The sequence below is a fragment of the Phyllostomus hastatus genome, unplaced genomic scaffold (genome assembly GCF_019186645.2).
Source record: "Phyllostomus hastatus isolate PE091 unplaced genomic scaffold, TTU_PhHast_1.1 phas_contig_86, whole genome shotgun sequence".
In the NCBI taxonomy this organism is placed as follows: Eukaryota; Metazoa; Chordata; class Mammalia; order Chiroptera; family Phyllostomidae; genus Phyllostomus; species Phyllostomus hastatus.
Genome location: NW_025333977.1, coordinates 34105616 through 34128514, shown reverse-complemented (window position 1 = coordinate 34128514; position 22899 = coordinate 34105616). Strand labels below are relative to the sequence as shown.

Sequence of the window (22899 nt, the reverse complement as noted above, 5' to 3'; positions counted from 1 at the left end):
ATTGATTTCCCTTTTCTTGCAATGATATGATCGATTAACTTTATTCATTCATTTAGAAAACCAACATTTATTGATCTCCTGTCATGCACCAAGCACCAGGATAGGTAGGAGCACAAGTCACTCACAGCCAAGAGGAAGACTAGTAAATAAGGCAGTTACAATGCAGTGTAGAAAACGCTCAGCCAGAGATATGCAAAGATACTACAGGGCCCTCCCATCGACTCCTCTTTCCACTTCCTTACCTTTCCCCAGCTCTTCCCTCAAGCCCTGCCTTCACCCACTGCAGAGCCTCTGGGTTTTGCTTTCACCTAAATGGGTAGATAGCCCCCTTGCCCTAGCATGACACGAAGCCAACCACAAGCTGAATAGGAGCCGTGGCGGCCTTTGAAGCGTGGACCAGTCTGATAAGAAAACACAGCGGAGGGGAGAGAAGTCTGCAAATGCACCATCAGCACTGGAACTAAAAATAAAGTTGTGAAAAGCCTAAATGAAGAATAGGGGAATGGATAGATGAATAATTGAATGATTCAATAGATGATTTAGTGAATGAACCAGAGAAGGAACTGTCAACCTTGAAGTAAAACTGAACTTTAGAGTCTCTAACACTTGTGCTTGTTCATTGGATGTCGTGCTCCCCGGAAGTTTCCCTGAAAAGATTTTTGAGAAATTTAAATTACTTAAAAGTTCACTAAGAATGTGACAACCCACTTGAAAAACGGCTGGAGCTGCCGAGGGGAGTTGCAGAGCCAGGGCTCAGGGTCACTGGGCGGGAGAAGGCTGAGTGGCCGCCCCCGGGTTTGTGTGGGGGAAGGTGCTCCAGGCTCCTCCAGCCAGACCCGTGGGGGGCTGGGGGGACCTGGCTGTTGGGAGGCGCTGGTGCTGGGTGGTTTGGGGCTTCTTACCTAACCACACAGGTGTCCCAACCTATCAGTAGCTGGAAAGTTAGATGTGACTCAAATTACTATGTTCAGTCGCTGTTTCCACGTTTCCTACTTAAGAGAGAACTTCGGGGAAGCCTTCAGTGTCGCAAACCTTTCTGTTGCATTCTAACCTTTCTGTTCTAAAATGGAGATGTGCTGTGAAGAGGACCAGAATCACGGAGGAGACATTTGCGTGGTCAGGGGCTGTCTGAATAGCTTAAATGCCCTTGACGGCTCCCTGGTTCTCCGAGATAAACTGGCTGAAGCTTTTGACTTTGGGGTTTAGTCGGTGGGTGAGCTGGACATCACGGTCTGGCTTCATGTGATAGAATCGAAACATGTCGGCCATTTCCTTCGCTCCGGGAAATCCCAGCTTCTCATAAGCTTCTGGGGTGATCTTTGAAGAACAAGTTTTAAAAAATATGTTATTTTTTTTTAAAAAAAGGAAATGTTTTAGCTCTCATTGAAAATAGTTTGAGAACAAATTATTCACCTTAATGATGAGATAGGTCCATAGTTCTTTAGCTGAACTCCAAAACCCAAGAAACTCTCAAGTTTCTTAAATAAGCAATTTGACAGCAAACGGACTTTTCTGAACTACTGCTGATCTGAACTTATGTGAAGCTAGTTATGATCTTTAGTGATCCCACTTAGTGGAAATAGTCATGTATTTTTCTGCAGAGATATTGAGGTGTTTGATTGCAGGCTCCTGCCCCCGCCCCTGACGCTGATTTTACATGGTAGATATAGAACATAACCTGTCTGAAAGCGGAAAGCTTCTGGAAGCTGAATTGCTTCTGGCCCCAGGCATTTTGGAAAAGGTACTGTGGATCTGTGCCCCCTTCACCTGAGCAGCTTTCACATCCATTTCCTCGAGGGATCCCCTCAGCAGCCCCTCAGCCCTCCCGCCTGGCCGTCCACGCAGCGTCAAGGCTCCCGCTCACCCTGGCACCAGGCTCTCTGTCCCTTCCTCCGGGCTGAGGTCCCTTCGCCCTCATTTCCCTCCTTGGCTAGAAATGAGCACCTCGACTTCAGCCATCCCAGACTCTGCCAGGCACGTCACATACTCACTGTGCTGCCTTCCGTCACCTTCCACAGAACCTGCCCCGAGTCCCTCAGACACTAACTAGATCAATAGCCCCCCATCTGAATTAGCAAAAACCATTCCCAACTATTGGATCCAGTGTAATCTGTCTTTGGCCCCCAGAGGTAAACTCGAACCTTGCTATTCCTGAGACCGAACCTTTTCTGAGACCGAACCTTGCGATTTGGTCTCAGAAAAATGTGACAAGCAACTCATATAAAACAATGATTGATATATGTCACTTACAACAATAAAAAATTCAAGAATAACTTACACATGCAAAAAAAAAGGAGTGGCAAAATAAGTGATAGTCTATCTTCTTTAAGGATATTATGCAGCTATTAAAATTAATGTTTTTGAAGAACTTTAGCAAAATGGAAAGTGCTGGTAATACAATGTTAAATAAGAAAGCTAGATATAAACATATATATACTGGAAAAAGACTAGAAGAAAATGTGGCAAGTCTTAACAGTTGCTATCTCCGATAAACTAAAGTATGTGATGTTTGTTTTCTTTTTTATAATTTTCTGTGTTTTCTGAAATAAGCATTTGTTATGTTGAAATCAGGAGAAAATGAAGTGTTCAGTAAGGAGACCACATGAGCAGCACGGAAGATGACTTCGGAGGTGTCTGTCTCCTCGCGTCACTCCTTCATCCTGTAACTGGTAACTACTATCCCTTAGGAAAATAAAAGATTCTTTTCTGCAGATTTTTGAAGGAAAGAGATTTGTCTTGTTGCGTCTCACTTTCTGAGAGGACCATGTTCCTTTTGGGGTTGGGCAGACATTTTTCAGCCAGACCAGAGTTCCTGAATGGAATTTGTTCAGGGCCGTGGACTCACTGAAGCACTTCTGCAAATGGCCTGCTTCTGACCAGAGTGGGGAAAAAGTCAGACTGCTGAGGCTAGAGCGCCACCTTGTGGCCACATGCATCCTTTCCCAGAGCATCACGGGGCCTAAGCATTTCCCTACTCAGGAACCCTGCGCAGCGCCTTCAAATCTGACTAGTCACTAAGAACAGCATTAACCATTCTGTAGAACTCCCAGATTTTAATGCCTTAGGACTTTTGGTGTGAGAAAAGTTTCTGCTGAATTGTGAAACGATTTGATATATCAAGAATAGTCAGGGATCAGGCTTGTGACTGAGAGAGAGATGCTTGGAAGGCCCTGAGCCATCCAAAACTATGCCGAGTGTCCACAACAGATGGCGGCACAGGTAAACATGGCTCACCGCCTCGCAAAGCCACATCAAAAGTACAATGAAATCATAGAACAGCCATCACTCAGAACCATCAGAAAATGAGTTGAATGGAAGTCTGACAACTATGGAATTAAAGAAACCTCCACATAGGGCAGAGGTTGGTGGTCAGTGGTCACATCCAGTCTTGCAGCTGACTGGCCCAGGTAAATCCTTCCATTGACCTGCCAAGAGGAACCAAGGCTCAACTACAAGCTCTGACCAGCTGAGCTGCCTGGCAAGGGCCCGTGCTGTTTGGAACACGTTGAGTTGAGGTACCTGTTGAACATTCAGATGGAGCCATCCAATAAGAGAGAAGTCAGAGATAAGGGCGTGCATCTGTGAATTTGGGTGAGGCTGGAGACAGAGATGAGCCATCACTGCTTGGGACAGTCAAAGCCACAGAGAGAGGGGGGTGGAGGTGACTAGGATGAATTGGTTAGGGAGACAGGAGGACCAGGGAGGAAAAGAAAGCAAATACCACAGCCACCAACATTTTCTCAGAACTATGACACTGTTTTCATCCTCATCAGGATGGTCAGTGACAACTTTTTCAAACATTCTGGTGTTCTTTATTTATATACCACCTGTTTCATAAATAATTGTTGTAGCTTATGATAAATACATGCAAAAAGCAGTAAAATAAAATGAAACAAATAAATCAGAGCAAGAAAATAGGAAATCAGGTTAGAAGGTCAAGACAGCAGGTTGGGGGAGAATAGAATTAGGATACAATTATGCATGCCAAAGGGGACTACAGTTTCCACAGTAGACTTGCTAGTTTGGCTCTGAGCTTCCTAGTGGCCAAAGTAAAAATAGAGATAATCAGGTTACCTCCATAAGAAGAAACTATGCTCTTCATCAGGACTAACTGATTTGGCCAAGAACATCCAGTTAAAAGGTGAATAAATCCCACTCTACCAAGCTGCTTCAACATGCAAATACTCTTCTGCATAATTAGATCCCCATTATTGGGGTGGAGGGGTAGAAAGAGAACTGGACCAGGACTCAGGATACCTTGTTATTATAATACTAACTCTTCCACTGATTGCAGATCTAAAGCAGATCATTTAAATTCTTTGTGCCTCATTTTCTGAACTATAAAGTTTAAGTCCTTTCAGTTGCTGTAGCTTTTTTGTTTTGAGATGGCATTCTGATTCTTCAGCAAATATTAATGGACACAAAAGGAGAAAAAGAGAAAAATTTACTGAAATTACATAAAGAACAATGAGGGCTGAAGAAGAAATTTATAAAACAGCCACAATTTTCTGAACATGAAAGAGAAAATGCCACAGTCATCAGTTAAATAGAAACTATTCAAGATGGCGACATGGGTAAACACGGCTCACCTCCTCACACAACCACATCAAAATTACACCTAAAATACAGAACAACGATTACTCAGAAATCGAATAGAATGGAAGTCTCACAACTACGGAATTTAAAAAACCACATCCATCCAGACCAGTAGGAGGGGCAGACATGTGAAACAGGCTGGTCCCACATCCATGTGTGGTGGACAAAAATTCGGGAGGTATATCTCAGGAGCCAGGAGTCCCAGCCCCACAGTAGACCCCCAGGCCAGGGTTCCAGTGCCAAGAAGATCAGTCCCCACAACTTCTGGCTACCAAAACCAGTGGGGATTGAGTTGGTGGAAAAAACAGCTGGAGTCCCAAGCAGTTCCTCTTAAAGAACCCATACACGGACTTACTTAGACTCACTTCCTCTGAGCTCTAACACCAGGGTAGCAGCTTGAAAGGCACAAGTGCCATACAGGGAAGAACTGAAGTACCTGGCATGAAGGTGAGAGCTGGGGGACAGATTTTTCCCAGACAGAAAGGCAGGCAGAGGCCACTGTCTGAACCCTGTCCTCACAGAGCCACAGAGGCAGCAGGCTGGTGCCATATCTGAGATTCCATAAACCTGGCTAACATCATTTCCCTGCCCTGGAGATCCCCAGAGACTCCAAATCACCCACCTTATGGACCCACCCAACCTGCTTTTCCATGTGAATGGCTGGTCTTGGCCCATGCTCCACAATTTATTAAGTCCTCTCAAACAAGCAATAGCCAGCCTCAGTGAGTCCCCAGCCCCTGTACCTGTTAAGTGGCTGCAGGTCTGGCACTAGCAGCAGCCAGCTTGGCTTCACCTGGGAATCTCTAAGCTCAGCACAAGTAGCAGCCATCTCAAACTTTTGATAGCTCAGACAGGGTAGTCCTGGGAAAAACACAGGTGGGGGCTGACCTTGGCCTGCACCACATGGGAAACCACAGAGCCCGAGCACCCAGTGTACAGCTACAGACCACAATGGAACACCACCACCCTGCTCCTGCACAGCTGATCCTCCACAGAGGGCAGAGGGTGGTGGTCAGTGGTCAAGGCATCCAGTCCTTGCAGTTGACTGGCCCAGGTAGATCCCTCCCATTGACCTGCCAATAGCAATCAAGGCTCAACTGCAAGAGGAGGATGTACTCAGCCCACACAAAGGGCACATCTCAAGTACCCAGCTTGGGTGATAGTGTAGGCTGTGCCACTGGACCCTACAGGACACCGACTACATTAGGCCACAATACCAAGACACAGAGTCAAAGCAGCTCTACCTAATACATAGAAACAAACACAGGGAGGCTGTCAAAATGAGGAGACAAAGAAACAAGGCCCAAATGAAAGAACAGATCAAAACTCCAGAAAATGAGCTAACTGAAATTGAAATAAGTGATCTATCAGATGCAGAGCTCAAAACACTCATTATAAAGGATGCTCAAGGAACTTAGTGAGGACCTCAACGTCATAAAAAAGATCCAGTCAAAAATGAAGGATACACTAACTGAAATAAAGAACAATTTACAGGGAAACAACAGTAGAGTGAATGAAGCCAAGAATCAAATCAAGGATTTGGAACATAAGGAAGCAAAAAACAACCAACCAGAACAAAAAGGAGAAAAAATGATACAAAAAAAACAAGGATAGAGTAAGCAGCCTCTAGGACAACTTCTAAAAATCTAATATTAGCATCATAGGAGTGCAAGAAAGAAAAGAGAAAAAGCAAGAAATTGGAAATCTATTTGAAAAAATAATGAAAGAAAGCTTCTCTAGTATGGTGAAGGAAAGAGACATGCAAGTCCAGGACAGAGTCCCAAACAAGATGGATGCAAAGAGGCCCACTCCAAGACACATCACAAGTAAAGGCTAAAGGTTAAAGATAAAGGGAGATTAAAGGCAGCAGGAAAAAAGCAGATAGTTACCTACAGGGGAGTTTCATAAGACTTGTCGGCTGATTTCCCAAGAGAAACTTTGCAGGCTAGAAGGGATTGACAAGAAGTATTCAAAGTCATGAAAAGCAGAGACCTACAGCCAAGATTGCTCTACCCAGCAAAGCTATCATTAAAATTGAAGGGCAGATAAAGAGCTTCCCAGACAAGAAAAAACTAAAGGAGTTCATCATCACCAAACCATTATTATATGAAATGATAAAGGGACTTATTTAAGAGAAGAAGATCAGAACTATGAACAATAAAATGTCAATAAGTAGATACCTGTCAAAACTGAATCTGAAAAACAAACTAAGCAAACAAGAAGAAGAGACAGAATCATGGGTACAGAGAACATTTTGATGGTTGCCAGATGGGAAGGGGTTGTGGTGGAATGGGTGAAAAGGTGAAGTTATTAAGAAGTGCAAACAGGTAGTTACAGAATAGCCATGAGGATATAAAGTGCAGCACAGGAAATGGAGCAGCCAAAGAACCCATACACATGACCCATGGACATGACAATGGTGGGAGGATTGCCTGAGGAAGTGGTAGGTGCTGTGTGGAGGGGGGCAAAGGAGAAAAATTAGGACAACTGTATTAGCATAATCAGTAAAATATAATTTTAAAAAGAAAAGAATAATATTAAGATGTGAAAAAAAAAGCATACCCAGTCCTTGAGAATGATCACACACACCATATGCTCACACCCCTTCACCTTTCTCCCCATCTTCTTACAGACTTCAAACCCCATGAAACAAAGGGAATATAAGACCCAAATGTGTATGCCCTGGGAGAGGGGCCAGAGCCTGAGAAGTGTGTTTGAACCCAGGTAAAAGTGGCTTTGTAGATCCTCTCATGAGTCCATCTTTTCAGTGATTGACTGTCTTCTTGGGTTTGGGGGTAACTTATTTTCTTCATTAAAAACACCTACAATAGTTTCCAAAATTTTTTTCTTAGCCTTCTCTCAGCTCCAGTTCCTGATGCTGAATTGGGAATTTAGATACCTCCTTAAGACTCAAGACTTACTGGACCAAGAGTTGCAGATGAAAACAACAACCAGCTTTCTATCTCTAACTCCAGGAAACATCCTAGAGCAGAGGTCAACAAAGTTTTTCTTAAAGGGCTAGGTATAAACATTTAAGGCTTTGCAGGTCATATGGGCTCTGTCACAACTACTCAACTCTATCGTTATATCATGAAAACAGCTGTAGACAATATATAAACAATGGTGTGGCTGTGTTCCAATAAATCTTTATTTAAAAAAGCAGGCGGTGGGTCCTAATTTGCAGACTCTGCACTAGAGAGATGTTGGTGCTGGGTAGGACCTTAGAAATCATCCAAACAAGACTCTCATTTTACAGATAAGAGAGTGCAGCCAAGAGAGGCAAAGAGCCAGGTTACTCAAGGCCTGCCAGCTTGAAAGAAGTATGGGTCCTCCTTTCAGCCCTGAGGGTCTCTGCGGGGCACACAGGAACACACACTTCCTTCCCAGAAGCCCTGTTCTCCTTCCTTTTACCAACACCTGCTTTGGAGAAATGGCTGGTAATGCATATTATCATCAGCTCCTCACTTTTCTGTAAAAGGTCTGTCCTATCCATGCTCCAGCCAGGCCATTCCCACCCAATTTCTACCAAGATCAGTTATTGAGGGCTTAGTATTTACAAAGTGGCTGCCATTTATACCTCATTTCATCCTGATAACAATCCTATTAGAGACCTATAATAACTTTTTTAGCATATGAAGAAACTGAGGCTGGAAAGGTTAAGTAACTTACCAAGATTCCACAGACAGATAAGGACAGAGTCAGGATTTACTTCCCTTCCTCATACTGCCTCGGGTTCATTCATGTGGATCCAGCCAGGGGAGGATTTAAAATTCTAGAATTTAGCCAGCCCCATTGTTCCTTCCACCTAGGCACAGTCTTGCCCAGCCTCAAGGACCACTTCAGAACCACTTTTTCCACAAAGCCTTCTCCTACCCTTCTGTGGTCACCGTAGTGTGGACAACACAACTAAGCACCTATGGTGTTCCATCTTGTACTGATCACTGTGACGTCACTTGCATTAACGTTTTCACCCTGACTTTGCTATAAACTCCTCAAAGACAGCACCAGGTACATAATAGGTACTTGGTATATAGCAACCGGTACCTGATATATGTGCCAAACCCTATGCTAAGACCCTTAAATATATTCTCTCTAATTTTCACAAGAACACCCTGAGGTAGATGCTATTATCCCACTTCACAGATGAGGAAGCTGAGGCACAGAGAGGCTAAGTACCTTGCGCTACACCAGGGAGCTCTGGCAGACTGGCGTGATCGGTGTAACTGCTTACAGGAGCAGAGCTGGGTGGTGTATACGAAAATGTTGTACCTCGGTCTTCAGATTCTAAATTCTTGCCACCCGACAGCAATTTTAGTTTAACGAGCTGATTAGCCCTAAGTCAAAGAAATGAAGCCACATAGGTGGGATTCAAGTGCACTAATATAAGATAGATTTGTGGAACTGAAATTCTTTTCAGTTTCCTCTGACAGCCTAAGCTGAAGCCTGCCTAAACTCATAGAAAGTCTACCAGAATTTGTAAGTCAGTGGGGCGTGACCCAAGGTGGACTCTTGTGATCGTGTGTATGTCTCCTAAGAACTCACCTTTGCATCTCGGACTTCTTTCCCCAGAGTCTTGGACAAAACATCAGCATATTGCTGTACTGTTAATGCTTCTGCACTGAGACCCACAGCTTTGCCTAAAAACTCTGCTGGAGAATTAAAAATGCTAGAGACAACTGCTCCAACATCAGCAACGGAGATGCCATCCATTGGTATGTCCCCCATAGGCAGTGCTAGTTAAAAAAAAAAAAGGTAAAAATAGCTAATTACATCACATCCTCACCAAGTTGAATTACTCAACCACTTAAACAAAAGGTATAGGAAAGCAATGTAACACTGAGTGGCCATAATCTATGCACAATTAGTTACAATGTTTTGTTTGAGAATGATACCATAATGCCTGAGTACTGTTTTTTTAAAAAAGGCAACCACTTACCAAGAATCTGCTGTGTGCAAAGTATGGTTAGTCATGTCTCCAACCAAGACATCTCTGCCGAATTCCAGACTCTATTTGTTCAACTTCCTACTCAACATCCTTACTTGACTGTTTAATAGACATGTTAAACTCAATGTGCCCCCAAATGAATTCCTATGTCCCCCAACAACTTGTTCCTCCTGCAGAACTCCCCATCTCAGTTAATGGCGACTCTACCATTCCAGTCTCTCCAAGTCAAAAATCTTGGAGTCAGTTCGACACTTCTCTTACATCCCATATCTTTTTGGGTTTTTTGGAAGTCCCATGTCCAGAATCTGACCACTTGTCACCATCTATACTGCTACCACCCTGGTCCAAGCCACCTTGGACCACTGTCTTTGACTTTGATTATTGCATGGTTGGTCTCCTTGTTGCCATTCTTGCCTTCCCATGGTCTCTCTGTGAACCTGTAAAACTAAAGTCAGCTCACACCATGTCTGCCCATGCCCTCCAATGGCCCTCTGTTCCTTAAAAGACAAGGCAATGCCTTACGGGACCAGACCTTTGCTAACTCTGGCCTCACCTCCTCCTATTCTCCCTTACTTGCTCTGTTTCAGCCACACGAGCTGCTCTCTTTTCCCAAAGTGTTCTTCTCCTGAGAACTCACACAGCCCACCACCTAGCTCTAGCAGAAGGTACTCAGATGTCACCTTCCCAAAGAGGCCCACTGGTCAGCCTGTTTAAATTTCACATGCCATCACCCTACTGCTAGCACTCCACATATACCTTACCCTGACCTATTTTTTTACATGGTACTTACTTCTTAACATACAATATGCCTTACTCATCTATTATGTTTGTAATCCATCTCCTTCACCCAAAAAGAGCTTCACGAGGGCAGAGCTATTTGTTCTGAACTATTTATTACTGATTCTGATTCCCCAGTAAATGACTGGCACACAGAAAGCCCTCAAGTATTTATTGAATGGATGAAAGGAGGAACAAACAAAAATATTGGCTGGTTCAATCTTAAAAACAGCTTTGAAACATAGGAGTATCAGGTACTTGCCAGAAGTGGGTTCAAACCCTCACATGTCACTCCAAAACCTGTTCCCCTCCTACAGTGTGATATAGCCTCTCGCAGATCCCCAGAATCCCAGAATCCTGAGGCTGGAACCTAAAGTGGACATGGTCTAGCCCCAGAACTCTCTTTTTTTAAATGAAGAAACAAAGCCTATTGACTCACCCGCTGACTCACCCGCTGCCTCACAGCTAGGAAGCAACCAGCCAGGACAAGAATCAAGGTCTGTGAATTTCAGTCCATTGTAAAAGTGACTTCGGGATTAGCAGTCGGGGACTAAATTTCATACTTAGTCTTTTGTAGCTAAGTTAGCTTTGCACCTCAATTTCTTGGTAGGCAAATTACCTGCTCAGGTTAAATTATAATTGTATTTTATATTTGTAAAGCAGTTTGTGCTTTTTAAGGCCCTCAGAGCTAAGCCTGTTCTGCCTTTGAAGTCTGTTTTTGTTTGAGAATTGAGGGTCTTGGGATGAGATTAAAAGCAGCCATGAGACAATGGTTATGAACATGGTTCTAGACCCAGACTGCCACACTCCATGTCCTGGTGCTGCCTTATTTGTGATCTTTGGAAAGTTACCTAATGTATCTTGCCTCAGTTTCTTCATCTGTAAAATGAAGGTGAATAGTGCAGTGCCGGGCCCTTAGTAAGCGTTAGCTATTTCTACAATGGAGAGCGATACCTGAGACTCAGGAATACCTAAGACTGGGCTATACAGACTTTGGGGCCTGCTATGGAACCGGGCACCAGAAGTAATTTAGGGCATCACCTCTTTACCCAGGCCAATTTAACTGATGACTCCAATGTCCTATTTCGGGGCCTGGGAAATGTCAGTGAGCTGGCTTCTGAAACCTGGTGAGGGTGTAGGAAGAAAGGAAGTGGGAGTAAAAAGCAGTGTGTCACATTTATACATTTATCTAGTAACCTGTTGAACTACTACTCAGGTCGTCTGTAGTATGGCAGGTGCTCCGGGTTGACTGTGACTGCCACTAGTTATGCCTCTGATAAGTCTCAACTATGTGCCAAGGAAAAAAGACTGAATTTGTGCTGTTGATGCTCCCATTGTCCCTCCAATCCACAGAGCAACCTCGCACTCTGGGCAAAGAAAATGCCTCCAAAGGGCAGGGGAATTCCAGCCAGTGGACTGGAAGCATTGGAATTACTAGCAATCCTTGTTAAAACTATAATCTTCCAGGCCCCAGCCCAGACCTACAGAATCAGACTCTTTCTCTGGGGAGTCAGGGCCCCTCTAGAGACTCTGATCATGGGACGCAGGTCAAGAGAAGAATGGCTTTCCTGTTGCCACGAAAGTTCAGATGGATGAGCTAGAAGGGCCTTTAGAAGTCATCTTGTCCAATTTTTCCATTAGACATGAGGAAACTAAGTCTGGAGGTCACATAGCTAATTACTTATACAAAGAGCATCAGACTGCTAAGACTGGAAGTGAAATCCTTTGTGTTTCCAGCCCAAGAAGCAGTCCTCTGTGAAGTAAAAAACCATGCGGTCTCCCTCTCAGCACTTCACACAGAGGTTAAGCACGCAGGAGGCACTCAAATGATAGATGTCCACTGAAATGGGGGAGGGAAGGGCAAGAGGGCGGGGGAAGGAAGGACAGCAGGTGTCTGGTTACTTTCACTGCAAACTACCACTTACCCAATGTGTAGTAATCTCCATCAGAGGCTTTCACAGCCTTCCACATGGTGAGGAAGTTTTCAAAGTAAGCTGCCAAGCGGACGCTGGTCATAGGAACATCAATGGACCAGAAATATTCCTCTACCTCTCCCTTCCCATCAAAGTGCTCAACTTCCAACTTCCCACCAGTCAGGCGCTTGACATTCTCCAGGCCACTGTACACCACATGCTTCAGACCCAGGCGCTTGGCGATATCCGCCACCGACTTTCCCTGAGAGAGAAATGTAAATTCTTTATGTAGATCACTGTTTCTGCATATGGATGGACAAGAGGGCAAGTGCTGGCTTCCCTTACCCCCTCTTTTTCTTATTGTTTTCCTTAGAGAGGAAGCTCTTTCAGCATCAAAATATATTCAAGTTACCATCTGAGAGGCCACCAGCACTAGGGGGCAGAGGCTCCACCGTGTCAAAATGCTGGACTTCATCAGAGGCCAAGAGGCAGCCTGGTGGGAACAGTCAGGAAGATTTGGTCCCTTCCCCTGAGCTATCAGTATCTTTGTGATCAGCTGCCACGTTTATTTATATATGAGGCTCAGGGATGCCTGAGAAAACAATATATAGTGTAATAATGTTTTCTGGGAATGAATTATGTCTGCACACCATTTCAAAATTGAGAGCATAATGAAGAGACACACACACATTCTCTTTTTTGTATTTTAGTTCCAAAATGCCCAAAGCACCTTCATCTCTCTCTCCCCCTCTCTCTCCACTGGTTTCTTCTTTTCCTTTTCCTGACAAAGCCCCATGTAGCAAGCAGAGAAGATAAAGTTAATCTGGTTTAGTAGATGCGGAAAGTGAAGCAGAGAAGTGACTCAGTGCCCCTGGACTTCACATTGAGTGAATATCAGAACTAGAACCCAGAGTTCCTAAAATAAGCCCTTCCAAAGTTTATCACTAAAAGACAAGCTGTAAATGGTATAATTAATTTAACAGACACTCCTGAAATGGCTCAATTCTGTTCTTAATATTTTTAATTGTGCCATTTCTGCAAGGGACTGATCCCATGCATTACATTTTTCAAATCTAATCTTCATATTTTTCCAATTTATACCTATATGTAATTTCAAATAGTACCATCATGGTGGGGGTAGAACTTATAATGACAAAGATGTTCTCTGAGCCCCCATGCTGATAACTACTCTCTAGAAGTAACCACTTTCATCTGTTTTTGCTGTTCATCTCTAAACAACACGTTTGCACTGCTAATTCTTGATTTTTTCCATTTAAGATATCACCTACTAAATTCCTACTATGAAAGATGAGGTCTCGTTTTAGCACTCCCCTTTCCCTCTCTTTCTCTCTCTCACACACAGTCCATCACCACTGTCACACACATATGTGTATTCCTGATATCATAGTTTCGGGATAGATCAATTCTCGGTGCTTACACACAGCTGACGTTGAACCATGTAACATTCTATGGTTGCATTTATTTTTTTCTACAAAATTTTATTTTCCCTCATGTTAATCATTGTGGGTTTGTTTACTTGTTTGTTCAGCTCCTTTTCCATGTACCCATTACTGATTTCTCCCCAGATTCTCTGCCAGAGCATAAATATACTCATGACATTTTTGTTCTTCCCTCTTCGCTTCAGAGTTACCTTAATTTGTGGGGTACCCTTCGTATGTCATCTGCAAACAAATGGGGAGCATTTAATGACTGGCTCTGGTACGCAGTCACTCTCCAATCTCTGAGGTCTTGAGTGTGGGTGTGTGCTGCATAACACTGATTTTACAATGAAAGCCATCTCTAACAAGCACTGGAAGTACCTATATTTCATAAATACCAGTGAGATGTTGTGGAGTGATGTTTGTGATTTTGCCCAGACTGAGGGCCTATCCCCTTCAAGGGAGGGCACAGAAGCCAGGGTAAGAAGAGATGCTCAAAGGTGTCCCCACCTGACACACTTCTTTCTCTTTGCTGAGATGGTCCCAGAAGTTGGTCACCACAAAGGCCCCATAGGCATCTTTTAAGGCAGCCTCCACTGATGCTTCATCATTCAGGTCCCCTTTTACCACTTCAGCGCCAAGGTCACGGAGCACCAATGCGCTGGGTCGAGTCACATCCCTGGTCAGAGCTCTCACAGCAAACTTGTTGCTCTCCAAAATGGCCTTGGCCACAGAGCCACCCTGAGCTCCTGCAGTATTGGGGAAGAAGAGACAGAGGAAAAATCAGGAAGAATGTTCACTACAGAACAGTTAGACAGGAAGCCCCATTATTCAGAATACAGCTGTTGTGGTAACTGTTTCAGGCTGCATCCCCATGGCTTGCAAGAGTGGTTTTCAAAATAGATTTCCTGCAGCCTCGCCAGAGGCACCTTTGCAGAATCCACAGTGAAAAGAAAGAATGGGAGAGCCCTGAGGCAACAAGGAGGCCAAAGGAGTGGGGTGCCAGACCCTCCGCCCAGATTCAACTGGGAAATGTACTTTTATCTGATTACAGATTTTATTTTGAGGTTCTTCACACAATTTTACTTTCAAAAGAGCTTCCTATTTTATATTTTTTTTCACAGTTGAAAACTTGCTAAGTTTCTTTTTATGGCATTTAAGGCCATCAATGATATGACCATTACTTGCCTAATTTATCTGCTCTACTTGTATATACTGAATGCTCTCTGATATACGCCAGGCACTGTGCTGAGTTACTGACATTTGGGATCCTCTATCAAATTGGTTGCATACCTGTCTTGAATATGTTTTTTGTGCCTTCAGATCTACCTTCACCTGCTTAATGCCCTGGGAGGCTTACCTGTGTGGACCCCATCAATAGGCTCACTTGCTCTCAGGTTAGGTCTGGCCAATGAGAGGCATCAGCAGGAGACCCAAGGGCAGGTTTCGGTCATCTTTGCTACTCTCCCTGGGCTTTGGTCATCTCTCTTACCTTCTGCTTCTTCCTCCTGTTGCTTACTTGCTCCTTACTGGTCTCTTCCCTTTCCACCATTTTTTTCTTTGGCTTTTCTGAAAGAGTGTGGCACTTGTTTCCTGTGGAATCCCAACTGATATACCACCGATAACCCTACAGGGTCTGCAATTCAATGAGCTCTGCTTTTGCCCAAGGATTTCAGCTGAAGTTTAGTCCTCTAGTAGTAAATACGAACAGACAGCCAAAGGTCACCAGATATTTGAAGAAAGCCTCCAACAAAACCAAAATAAACAAAATAATACAAATATAATAATATAAGGAAACAAACAATACAGTGAAGAGAATTTTAAAGTATTAATATTTTCAGAGACTGGAAAAGGTTTTGCATTCAGAACACTCCATCTGCATGCCGCACCAACAAAAAGGGAGCGGGAAGCAGGAGAAAAGGAGAGAGAGCATCCGGAAGAGAAGATGAAGCTCTCAGAAATTTAAACTATTATAGCAAAAATAAGTTTTCAATAGAAAAAATTGGAGAAATATCTTAGGATTAGAAGGAAAAAAACCCATAGAAATGGGAACCAGAAAAGAGATCGTAGAAGATGGAGCCAGGGGAATTCCAGAAAATAGACATATGGAATTATCAAAGAAGATAATTCTCCAGAGTTCAAGGCTTTCTCATGACCTTCCAGGCTAAGGGGCCACTGAGTACCCAGCACAATGCATAAATAAAGTCCCACATTATTATTTACATAATTGTGGTGTTTCAGAACACTGGGAATAAAAAAACCTTACAAACTTTGGTAGAAGGGTAGTTAATTCAAAGGTGGGGGATAAAAATAGCACCAGATTTCTTTATAACACTGGAAGCAATGGAGTAATGCTATTTGGGTGGGGGAGGGGGCGAGGGGGGATTAATTTCTGTTTAGAATTTTAAACTTAGCCAAATGATCAATTGATTCTAATCATTCTTCATGAAGACATTTTCAGAAACTCAAGATCTCAAAAATTTAACTCCTATGTACTCTTTCTCTGTAAGCTGCTGGAAGCTGTGCTCCAGCAAAAAGACAAAGTAAAGCAAACAAGAGGAGCCCAGGAAACAGAAACCAAACCCAGGAGAAAGGCAAAGAGAATTATTAGAATAATAGGGGAGAGAATCCTAGAAAGACTGAAATAGAAAAATATAGCATTCCAAGAGGAAGTCCTCCGTGGAAAGAAAAAAAAAAACAGAACAGACAGATTAAAGGAAAAAATGAGTGATACGTACAAATAAAATGAAACAAATAAAAAATAAAGACAATTATTAATTTTAGGGAAAACAATAAATTATATGAGAAAAGAAAGTGCACACTACAATGGCTCAAGTATGAACAATAATTACATAGTCATAATAAGAGTCCATTATTAGTCCATCATCAATATGAAAAACACAAATTGTTATAAATTATATGGGGAGGGTGAGAAACAGGAAGTACTGCTTGGGGCTGGGGATATAGGGGAGCTACAGACAATGAATAATATCTAACCTGAAAAATCAAGGAACAGCCTAATACCACATTATTGGGAAATATGGAGACAAACGCCAGTAGAAACAGAAGAGTTAAATGTGGAAAGGGTAGGGCAGGGTCCGCTGGGTTTCTTTGTAAGACTTATAGGTAGACTTAAAACTATTATATGCACATCTATAAAAATAAAAATTCAATACAAAATATTTGTTGGCTCTATTAACTTGTTAAGCCTGCCATAACAAAATTCCACAGATTGTGGCTTAAACAATTGAAATCTATTTTCTCACTGTTCTGGAGGCTGGAAGCCCAAGATGAAGGTGTTGCTGTGAATGTTTTTCCTGAGATGTCTCCCTTTGGTTTGCAGATGGACAGCCTTCTGTGTCTTCACACAGTCTTTGCTTTGTGCACTTTAGCCCCTCCTGTCTGTCTCTGTGTGTACGAAAATTTCCTCTTCTTAAAAGGACACCAGTTCCATAGGGTTAGGGACCACTATTATGGCCTTACTTTAATGTAATTACCTCAGGAAAGCCCTACTGGCATATACAGTCATATTTAGAGAGGTACAAAAATTAGGGCTAGGATATATGAATTATTCTGGGGGGAGAAACAATTCAGTCCATATCATCGACTATAGTAATTATTTCCTTACAACCCTCCTACTAAACTAGGTTCTCCTTGAGGACAGAAACTGCTTACTCTTCATCCCTGTTTCCCAACCATGTGCTGAGACTATTCTCTGGCAAACTCCAAGTTTTCAACATCTACATGTTGAACTGTGGATGAAAATGGGCCATGTACAAAACCTGACAAGTTCAGGGGAGGAATGAATGAGTGAATGAATGAAAGAAAGAAAGAAAGAAAGAAAGAAAGAAAGAAAGAAAGAAAGAGAGAGAGAAAGAAAGAAAGAAAGATGAAAAGAGTGAAACCTCTGTGCTCTTAACTCATACCTTTGGAGGTGAACAGTCCTGCCTGGACCTGTATGAAAGAATAAGAGGAACTGGACCTAAACCAGGACTGGCTCTCTTAACCACTGTCACTTTTAATGTTTTACTAAGACAGAAACCAGGAGAGGAATTTATCCATTTTGGCCCGGTTCCTTTAAAATAGCAAAGCATGACATAAACCTATGAACCCATAAAAGCAGCCCCAGAGTATCCATTCTAGACAACCTCAGTTGTCCCAGAGCTTCTTTGCTTGTTCTGGACCGTTCTCTCTTGGGTCCAGTTCCCTACCAGGTGATTCCATGTTGCAGACAGTGCCAACATAAGAAACAGCCGAAGCTATAGTGAATTTTTATGAGTTTGAGCTCTCATACATATAATGAAATTATTTAAGCTCCCCTGGCCGGTGTGGGTCAGAGGATTGAGTGCAGACCTGCTAACTGAAAGGTTGCCAGTTCAATTTTTAGTCAGGGCACATGCCTGGGTAGGAGACCAGCTCCCCAGTTGGGCGCATGTGAGAGGCAACCTATCAATGTATCTATCACACATGGATGTTTCTTTCCATCTCTTTCTCCCTCCCTTCCTCTTTTTAAAAATAAGAAAGAAAGAAAGAAAGAAAGAAAGAAAGAAAGAAAGAAAGAAAGAAAGAAAGAAAGAAAGAAAGAAAGAATATTATTTGAGCCAACTGATGACATATGCCAGGGAGCAAGATCTCAAATACTCTACAGAATAACAGTTTTGCAGTTTCTTTTATGCACTTGAAATTAAGGAGAGAACATAGGAAGATACAAGGTGGCAGAAAGCAAAGCAGGAATTGGATTACAGGATAGTTAACAAGATTATGTGCTCTCCTGAGGGTGGTTAAGGCTTATTTCAAAGGCATGTTAAAGAAGCACCTAGATGCAAAGAAGCAATGGACAGGACTAGCTTTAGGCAAAGATAAGCCTTTTACTAAAGAAGTTATGTGCCTGGGCATGCCTACCCACCATGACCTGACCAGTTAGAGATTTGTGATCAGATGACCCTGGGAGGTAACTTTCCATAGAACCCCCTTTTTGTCTACAGGTGCATTTGAATGGCAAGCACTGTTCAGAGTCTGATGTGCAAACGCATACAAAGGTAAGAGTTAACACATGTCCCTGTCAAATTTAACTAGGCATCTTATATTTTTATCTACTAAATTGGGCAATCCTACCTCAAACTCCCAAACACACCCAGAACTCCATGGTAACTGAAGTAGGGACAAGACCTGGGCAATAAAGTAATCCGTCCACTCCCTTAGTAAAGTAGGAAACAACTTTCTTCAACTCTGACACATCTAATCTGATTCTTTTAAGAGCCACTCCCAAGACTCTCATTCAACTGCGTACTCTGGATGTCTAGGCAGCAACTCAAGTTTGAGACTAAAACAGAGCCCCTGGCCTTTTTTGACCTGCTCCCACCACAGTCTCCCTCATTTCAGTGATCGCACAACGTGTTCTTCCAGCTGCTCTGAGCACTCTGAAGTCATTGCTTACTCCTCTCTTCTCGCCTGTTATCTGGTCCGTCAGTGAACCCTGTTTTAGCTTTCCTTAAAATACATCTGGAATGTGATCACTTCCCACCACCTCATTGCTACCAGACCCGTGAAAGCCATGGTCATCTAGGCTGGGTTAGGGCAGCAGCTTCTTAAAAGGTTTTCCTGCTTCAGCCCTTGCCCCCTGCACTCTCTTTGCAAAACAGAAGCTAAAATGATCCTTTTAACATAGAAGTCATTTTGATCTCTCCTCTGCTCAAAATCTTTTAAAGGCTTCTTATTTCTTTCAGAAAAAAACAATATTCTCACCTTCACCCTAATGCCTTATACAGTCATCCCCATGTCCCATTTACCTTTTTTCTTTTATATTTTTAAAGTATATTTTATTGATTATGCTATTACAGTTGTCCCATTTTTTTCTCCCCTTTACACCTTTCTACCCAGTGCTCCCATTCTCTCCAGCATTCCCTCCTCTGCCCCCTTAGTTCACATCCATGGGTCGTACATATAAGTTCCTTGGCTTCTCCATTTCCTATACTATTCTTAACACCCCCTGTCTATTTTGTAACTACCAATTACACTTCTTATTCTCTGTACCTTTCCCCCTATTCTCCCCCCTCCCTATCCCCACCAATAACCCTCCATGTGATCTCCATTTCTTTACTTTAAATTTTAATATATTTCATTGATTATGTTATTATAGTGGCCCCATTTTTTTTCTCCCCTTTATTCGCCTCCTCCCTGTATCTCCCCTCCCACCATCATTCCCCCACCTTAGTTCATGTCCAGGGTCATACATATAAGTTTTTTGGCTTCTGTCATAACTGGCTATTGGTTTTTGCAAATATATTTCTCTCTTCTTTCTGCTTTAATCCTTTCCTCTTTTCAGACAAAATTCCTTTGTTCATAGAGCTTATACTTATTCTAGTGTGGAGAGAAATCAAGCAGGCAGGGCAGCCACACAGCAGCAGGGTGGGGTGGAGTTGCAATGGTACATGTGAAGTTCTGGAAAGTGCTTACGGAGACGGTGACATTTGATCAGAGGCTTGGGGGACATGAGGGAGAAAGCTGTGAGGGTAACTGGAGGAAGATTATTCTAGGTTAAAGGGGCAGCCAGTGCAAAGGAATTAAGGTGGCAGTGTGCTTGAGGAAAAGGCACAGTAAGAAAAGGGGAGGGTAGAAGATGGGGGTCCATTAGCTGGACTTTGCATTTTTCTTGGAGTGAGATGGGGTGGGGGTGTTGGAGGGTGTTGAGCAGAGGCACGTCATCACCTGATAGTTTCAAATGGATCATCAAGAGGCTGAAATGGGAACAGATTCCTATTCATAGGAATGGCCTGAATAGATGAACATTTTGCAAAGATGGCTCTGGCTATAAAGAACAGATTATCAAGGAGGCAAGACTGAAAGCAGAGATGGCAGTTAAGGTCCGCACAGCTGTCCCCGTGAGAAAACTCACTCAGCACATTCTCCTAACCTCCACCCACTCCCCCGTTTCAGAATCGCTGGGGTATTGGTCAGGCATGAGACATCCCCTGCAAACCCACGGGCCTCTCACACTTGCTCCTCTTACTTGTCAGGAAGTGCATGGAGAAAAGTCTCCAGCATATAGCTTATATTAAAATGAAAGATACCAACAAGTCAGCACAGGATTGAGACTATGTCAGTTGTCCATGTCCCACTGAGATCATTTCTGACAAATAAAATCAAATCACCCAGCCCCTTTACCACATCAGAAAATCAAGCAACAGGACACTTTTCTTCATTCCTCCAGAGGGCTCTTTGTTCAGCCCACACTGGCAGGCTCTGACTTTAAAACAAGACAGGAAAGTAAACCAAGTCAGGATGCACTTCATAGTGAGGAGTTTTTCTTACCTGTTGCTCCAAACACTGCAATTACTTTCTTGCTGGTCATGTTACCGGACAAATAGTGTAGTAGCTGAATTTCCCTCAGAGCAGTGACAGCAACTGAAATAGTTTCCCTTCAAGAGTGAGAGTTATGAACCACACCTCTCCTTTGAATAATTTTTTGCTCCTCCTTTGTGTAATTTTTGTTGTTACCAGCTAGCCTACTCACTATGACACTGCAATTTTCCAAACAGGATTAATTTGTTCCCTTACTCATGTGTTCAGCAAATGTGTATTGAGGGCCTTTGGTGTACCAGGTATTGCACTAGAGGCCCTGGTGGTCCAGATCTTGCAAGGGAGATAAACTAGTAAATAAATGTACAGTAGAGAGGAATGGCAGAGGGGACATAGTTTATGGAGGAACAACACCAAACTCAGACTGGAGGTGTTAGGGAAGGTTTTTCATAGAAGGGGATGCTGGAGCTGGCCTAAAGACCCTATGAGAGACCATCCCAGGCAGGAGGAACCACACATAGCCAAGTTCAAGGGCGTGGCAATAATGATACAGGGTTCCTGATGGCTGCAACAATATTACATGAGTGGTGAGAAGACTGGGAAGGATGCGGGAGCCAGAACACAAAAAGCCTGGTGGACATGGCAAGGAGCTTGGACTTATTCTGATAGCCACAGCAGGTTTTATGTGATCCTCTGGCAGCAGGGTGGAGGCTGAGTTGAAACAAGACCATGCTGGAGACTAAAGAAATGATACAGGTAAGAAATAACAAAGGTTAGAACAGAGCAGTGTTTGGGGTTGAATTGTGCATCCCCCCCCAAAATTAATATGTTGAAATCCTAATTTCAAATACTGAGGGAAGATGAAGTGAAGAGACAGGGAGACCACCATGTGAACATGAAGAGCCACCTACAAGCCAAGGAGAGAGAGGTCTGGCACAGATCTTCCCTCTCAACCCTCAGAAGGAAGCATCCCTGCCAACATCTTGGTTTTGGACTTCTGGCCTCCAGGGCTGTGAGACAATAAATTCTGTTGTTTCATCAGACCACTGTGTGGTACTTTGTTATGGCAGCCCTAGTAAACCAATATAGGCAGTGACAATGAGGGTAAAGTGAAAGATGTTTAGGAAGTATACTGATCCAGTCCTTGATTTGGATGTGGCAAAAGGGAAAGCAAGGAAGAGAAAGGAGCCAAAATAACTGCCAACTGGATAGGCAATGGAGGAGCAGGAGCGGGGCTCAGGGGGAGAGATCAGAGCTGAACCTCCTGGGTTTGATGCCGCAGTTTATTGCGTGATTGAAAGATGAGGAAGTAAGAAAAGCAAGTATAGATGTCTTTTTTAAGGAGCCTTTCTGTAAAGGAAGTGAGAGTGAACTGCAGTTACAAAATGAAATGGAATTCTATTTCACCAGGAAAGACTTGAATGTGTTTGTGGATTAAAAGTGGCTCTCTCCATCCCTTACACTCTGTTTACTTTTCTTCATAACACTTATGACTTGACATATTATAGATGATTTCTTTAATCATATGTTTATTTCCACCCCCCCAACTACATTGTGTGCTCCATGATGGCAGTGACTTTGTTTTATTCACTTGTATATGTACAGATCCAGAGACTATAGCTATATCTGGCTCATAGTAGGTGCACAGAAAATATTTGTTGAATGAATGTAACTAGGTTTCTAAGGAAGCTGGAAGGCATGGACTGTGCAGCACAAATGAAGGGATGCTGAAAACAGCAGCTATCTCAGGGATACCTGGAACCCTCTGCCAAACAGTTATGAAGACGTATCAAAAATGGGGCAAATCATGACTCTGCAGCCTGTCTGTCCCTTGCCTTTCCCGCCACTCTCCCGCTCATATCGCCTGCTCCTGCCTGATTATCCTTGCATGAGGAAGCAATTCTCCTGCCTGCCCTCCTCTACACTGTAA

General features: G+C 43.1%; 1 protein-coding gene across 1 annotated transcript; it reads right to left on the bottom strand.

Moving 5' to 3' along the window:
* Positions 1 to 43: 43 nt before the first annotated feature.
* LOC123826726 (nmrA-like family domain-containing protein 1) lies at positions 44 to 21114 on the bottom strand. Its single transcript, XM_045850738.1, has 5 exons — positions 20982 to 21114; positions 14181 to 14419; positions 12244 to 12493; positions 9139 to 9329; positions 44 to 1317 (listed from the first exon to the last, which is right to left on the bottom strand). Exons 1-5 carry the CDS (start codon positions 21019 to 21021, stop codon positions 1138 to 1140), a joined length of 900 nt encoding a protein of 299 aa, XP_045706694.1. The 5' UTR covers positions 21022 to 21114; the 3' UTR covers positions 44 to 1137.
* Positions 21115 to 22899: the final 1785 nt, after the last annotated feature.

What these genes read in the sequence shown, in the direction of transcription:
- LOC123826726 (XM_045850738.1), bottom strand. Translation starts at nt 21,021, where the DNA reads ATGACCAGCAAGAAAGTAATTGCAGTGTTTGGAGCAACAG. An exon ending in TGCAGTGTTTGGAGCAACAG is followed by an intron (nt 14,420 to 20,981) that starts GTAAGAAAAACT and finishes CCAATACTGCAG; the next exon opens with GAGCTCAGGGTGGCTCTGTG. An exon ending in AAGAGAAAGAAGTGTGTCAG is followed by an intron (nt 12,494 to 14,180) that starts GTGGGGACACCT and finishes TTTCTCTCTCAG; the next exon opens with GGAAAGTCGGTGGCGGATAT.